The following is a 5,180-nucleotide window of genomic DNA, read 5'->3' as shown; positions in this document are numbered from 1 at the left end:
TAAGTGTGAGACATTCACGTTACACATGTCTGCATGGTCTCCACTACTAGAAACAAGAAAGTAAGTTTGGTGACCTATGGCTCACCGTTTTGTGTGGGAAACTACAATGATTGGTCAAATTTGCAGAAAAGTTGCGGTAATTGTCAAGTCAAGCTGCTTAAGAATAAGCAGGAAATAAAATCAACTATCTGTACCATAGTGAATAGCATAGCATCATATTCTTTTGCATCATATTGCCTTGAATCGCATTGTGTTGAATCCAGTCATGATGAATCACACTATACTGTATACCAACTCAAGCCCTATAGAACCACCCACAAAATATTTATTTTTTTAAGGTCTATTATTTGTGCTTACTCCATCACTGAATAACCTTGGTTCTTTTCATACAATGACTTTGAATGTATAACGCCTATGAAACCTTTTATAAACATCCTACTGTTGGGTTGCTAACAACTCAAACAACACGTACAACACGCTTCTACCAGCAACTACAGTATATTGCTGTAAATATTAATAAGCCTTTTCTAATGAATAAATAAAACCCTTGGGTGAAGAAATGCACCACTTCTTTGTGTGAAACTAAAGTAATGTGTCTGACCGTGTGTACAGTGCATGCTCATGTAAATGTTCCAGCCTTTTTGACTGACCTCTTTTATACAACTGAAGAAAAAGCATTACCGTGGAGCCGTGCCCGGCAACATCAGTCTGACGGCCCGTTACCAAGACAATGCCAAGGGGGCGGAGTCTGAGAGGAAGGACGATGACAACACAGACAGGGAGGCAGATTACATAATAATAAACAAAACATAAGGTGTTCCCCTTGTCATCTGCTATGGCTGTGTCCTCTTTTTCTCTTTATTGCTTTGCTTCCCTCTAACCATTTCTCATTTTTACCTTTCCTCACACCCTTCTTTCCTCTTCTTCCTTTCTTTCTTCCTTCTAATTTCCCTAACTTCCGCCTTATTTTCTCCCCATCCTCTCCTTCCTCCCTCCTATCCATTCTTCCCTCCAACTGGATGTGCACCTTCCCTTCCCTTCCTCCCTTCCTTTTTTGTTTCCTCCCTCCCTTGTGCCCTCATTCTTTCCCCCCACCTCCCTCCCTCCTTTCAACCTTCACTTTGAATTTTCATTTTAAATTCCCTCCCTCTTTCTTTGCTTCTCTTTTTTCTTCCTTGCCACCCATCTATCTACTTCACCCCTATCTTCCTTCCAATAATACTTGTTCACTTTTTTATACCCCCTTCCTTGTTACACTCCTCTGTTCCCCCCTCCCTGTTCTTCTCTAGCCTTGAAGGAAAGCCAGCCAGTCGTCAGGATGATGTATCCTAGCAACAGTGACATTCCGCCCATTCAGCATCAGGATGAACCAAATGAAATTTTTGGATGAAGAGGATCAAGATTGTGATTGGAGGAAGTGAACGGGAGAGGCGGGGTGAGGAAGGGTAGTACCCATCAGCTGATAGCAGTCATTTTAAAAAAACTATTCAGGCTTGTACCTGATGTCAACTTTAATTTAAACATCACACACTAACTGCGCTGCATTGATCGGACAGCATGCTTTACTCTCTCGGGAGAACTTGTCCATGTGTCCTTGGTGGAGCATTTTCAAAGTCATGAAAATGGCAGAGGGTGAAGATGTTTAAAGCTTTCTAGCTACTGATGCATTAAGGCTTCCTGAGTAAGATCAGGAAGCCTCAAGACTTTCATATCAGGGACCTGTGTACCGTGCACGGGTCCACTGGAAAAGGTGGCCTCGAGTACAGTTCATGTGTACTCAGGTACGGTCAGGTTTGATGGATATGATATTTATCCTCTGGTATGGAATTACAGGAAAGCTATTTCAATTGTCTGAACGCAGTGTTAGTACCTATCTCTTTCTGGCTGGTGCAATATCAACAGAAAATAAATAAATAGCTAAATAGCTACTTCAGAAAAAGGCCAGAAAGTAAAATCTTTTTTCTGAGGTCATCAACACAAACTCTGGATCCAATGTGGCAAATACGACATCCTCAACATTCTTATGAAACCGTTTAAGCTCAAACAACAGGGTGACTAGGTCTGCTCTTCAACAGAACTGTAAAGTCCTCTAAAGGAGAGCTTGTCAGATGTGAAATACCTCAGCAACTGAAATAAAAAACTATACCACATCTTCATACAAAGTTTTAAGACCTGGCTCTGAAAAGTCAGACACTTCTAATACATGGCACTGCTCATTTGTGGTCTGTTGCTTTATATTGTATTTAATAGCGGATGTGGTCATCAGTGTTGAGCTGCTTCCTGTTGCTCTGCATGATTCGTGCACTGCCTTGTGCATTTTTTTTATTGTGTTATGTTTGCATTTCCAAACCTGTTATCTCATTAGTTTTAGTACGTATTGCTATGTTTCTAAGACTGCAGCTGTAAATTAGCCAGCTAGCTAACACTGGCACATTTATAGAAATTAATATGTGTTGTTGTATAAGAAATTAAATGAACCTTGAAGGATTAACTTTTTAACAACTAGACAACACTGGTGCAACATGTCTGGTCAAACTTCTTCAAAGTTCTATAAATGTGAAATATTGACCTATTATTTCCAAACCTGTGGGAGATCACAACAACATTTCCAGCTTTATTAAACTTTAGTAAAGGGAGAAGCAGCAGAGGAAGGGGAGGAGTGTGTTCATCAGTTTGCTTAAGTGAAATTGAAAGTAATTCAGAGTGATTCAGTAATGCAACAGGCAGGAAGTATTTCTCTGTTCCCCTTTCAAGAAAACTAAACATTCATCAGAACTTTCTCAACAATATAGTCTGCGACAAACGCTTGTAAGTACAGTAATAATATGTTCTATGTTTAAATTACGAGCTTTAATATGAAATGGAGCGGCATCTAAAAACACAGTTCCCTTTTTTTCATTTAGCTGTTTTTGACTAACACATTAGGTTTGATATAACTGGCTATACACTTCAAAATTATTTTGTCTCATAATTCATAATCTCATAATATGTCTCATAATTAACAAATACTAAATACATTTAAATATTATTAACACTTTCACTTTTGTTCTTAGATATGTCTGCTGCCAGCTGTCTGCTGACTGAAGATCAGTTTCTGTGCTCCATCTGTCTGGATGTGTTCACTGATCCAGTCACCATACCATGTGGACACAACTTCTGTAAAACCTGCATCACTGAACACTGGAATATTAATGTCCAATGCCTGTGTCCCCTGTGTAATAAACGTTTTCACAGAAGACCTGAGCTGTATGTCAACACTTTCATATCTGAGATGGCTGCTCAGTTCAGACAGTCCGGTGTAAAGGAAATCACCAGAAGCTCAGAGCAGCAACGAGCCAGACCAGGAGATGTTGTCTGTGACGTCTGCACTGGAACCAAACTGAAGGCCCTGAAGTCCTGCCTGGTGTGTCTGGCCTCCTACTGTGAGACTCATCTGGAGCCTCATCAGAGAATCCCAGGCCTGAAGAGACATCAGCTGATGGACCCTGTGGATGGAGAACCTGGAAGGCAGGATGTGTACGAAGCACGATAAACTGCTGGAGCTGTTCTGTAAGACCGACCAGATGTGTGTCTGCATGCTCTGCACTGTTTTAGACCACAAGACACATGATTTTGTTCCTCTGAAAGAAGAATATGAAGAAAAGAAGGTTGAGCTGGGAAAGACAGAGGCTGAAATTCAGGAGATTATCCAAGAGAGGCGACTTAAGATACAAGAGATCAAACATTCGGTTGCCCTCAGTAAGGAAGACGCAGACAGAGAGATAGCAGAAGGTGTTCAGGTCTTCACTTCTCTGATGGAGTCTGTTGAGAGAGGCCTGACCGAGCTCATCGACACGATCAAAGAGAAGCAGAGAAAGACAGAGAAACAGGCTGAAGACTTCATCAAAGAGCTGGAACAGGAAATCTCTGTACTGAAGAAGAGAAGCACTGAGGTGGACGATCTCTCACACACTGAAGACCACCTCCACCTCCTCCAAAGCTTCCTGTCCCTGAACGCTGCTCCACCCACCAAGGACTGGACAGAAGTCAGCGTCCGTCCACCTTCATATGAGGGATCCTTGGTGGTAGCTGTAGCTAATCTGGACAAGACACTCAATGAAAAGATGAAGAATTTGATTAAGGTCGAGCTGAAGAGGGTCCAGCAGTATGCAGTGGATGTGACACTCGATCCTGATACAGCACATCCTGAACTCATCCTGTCTGATGATGGGAAACAAGTGAGTCATGGTGACGTGAAGAAGAATCTGTCAGACAACCCAGAGAGATTTTCTGTTCAGCCCTGTGTTTTAGGAAAGCAGAGTTTCTCCTCAGGCCAGTTTTACTACGAGGTTCAAGTTAGAGGAAAGACTGACTGGACTTTAGGAGTGGTCAAAGAGTCAGCAAAGAGGAAGGGATACGTCCCAATAAGCCCAGTGGAAGGTTATTGGACCATGTGGTTCAGGTCTGAAAATGAGTACAAAGCTCTTGCTGACCCTCCAGTCCGTCTCTCTCTGCAGTCTCAGCCTGAGAAGGTGGGGGTGTTTGTGGATTATGAGGAGGGTCTGGTCTCCTTTTATGACGTTGATGCTGCAGCTCTTATCTACTCCTTTACTGGCTGCTCCTTCACTGACAAACTCTACCCATACTTCTGTCCTGGTCTTCAGTATGGTGGTAAAAACTCTGCACCTCTGATCATCCCTAATGTCAGTCACACTGAATAGACTGATCAGATATCGAATGAAAAGGTTTTTGTTTTTGTTTCTTTTGCAAATTGGGATTTATTTTCTTTACGGGTTCTTTATGCTTTTATTGTATTATTGTTTCATTTGCTGGATCTAATTACTGCAGCAAATCAATCAGTCGCAATTTACACATAATATAATATGATACAATATTTCAAATTACAGTACCTGACCCTCTTAAAATATAAATCAAGTCTGTTTTATTCCCTCCTCTGTACAGTTACACTGCAGTCCACTCTGTGTGTGGATAATGGTATAATAGGGCAAAAGTAGTCTTTATGATCTTGATGTCATTAATGCTCAGAAATCTTATGTGTTTTATTTTAGTACCTTCTAGGCTTCAGTAAAGATCAAAAATATATTGAATGAATTTTTGAATGTGCATTGTTTTCTCATGTATTCACTTTTGGAGGTACAATAAAGTATGGGAGCTTTATATCACTATTTATCTTTAAAATT

At 41.0% G+C, this 5,180-nt stretch overlaps 1 protein-coding gene across 1 annotated transcript; it reads left to right on the top strand.

Moving 5' to 3' along the window:
* The first annotated feature begins 3,050 nt into the window (after positions 1-3,050).
* On the top strand, positions 3,051-4,715 carry LOC118340663 (E3 ubiquitin-protein ligase TRIM21-like). The gene is given in 2 exon segments (XM_035678771.1): positions 3,051-3,493; positions 3,495-4,715. Coding segments are annotated over 2 exon segments (1,644 nt in total). The 5' UTR covers positions 3,051-3,055; the 3' UTR covers positions 4,701-4,715.
* The last annotated feature ends 465 nt before the right edge of the window (positions 4,716-5,180 follow it).

The sequence above is a fragment of the Morone saxatilis genome, unplaced genomic scaffold (genome assembly GCF_004916995.1).
Source record: "Morone saxatilis isolate NCDOM2014 unplaced genomic scaffold, NCSU_SB_2.0 Contig10, whole genome shotgun sequence".
In the NCBI taxonomy this organism is placed as follows: Eukaryota; Metazoa; Chordata; class Actinopteri; family Moronidae; genus Morone; species Morone saxatilis.
The sequence above is the reverse complement of the archived record's forward strand: the minus strand, read 5'-3'. Positions and strand labels throughout refer to the sequence as shown.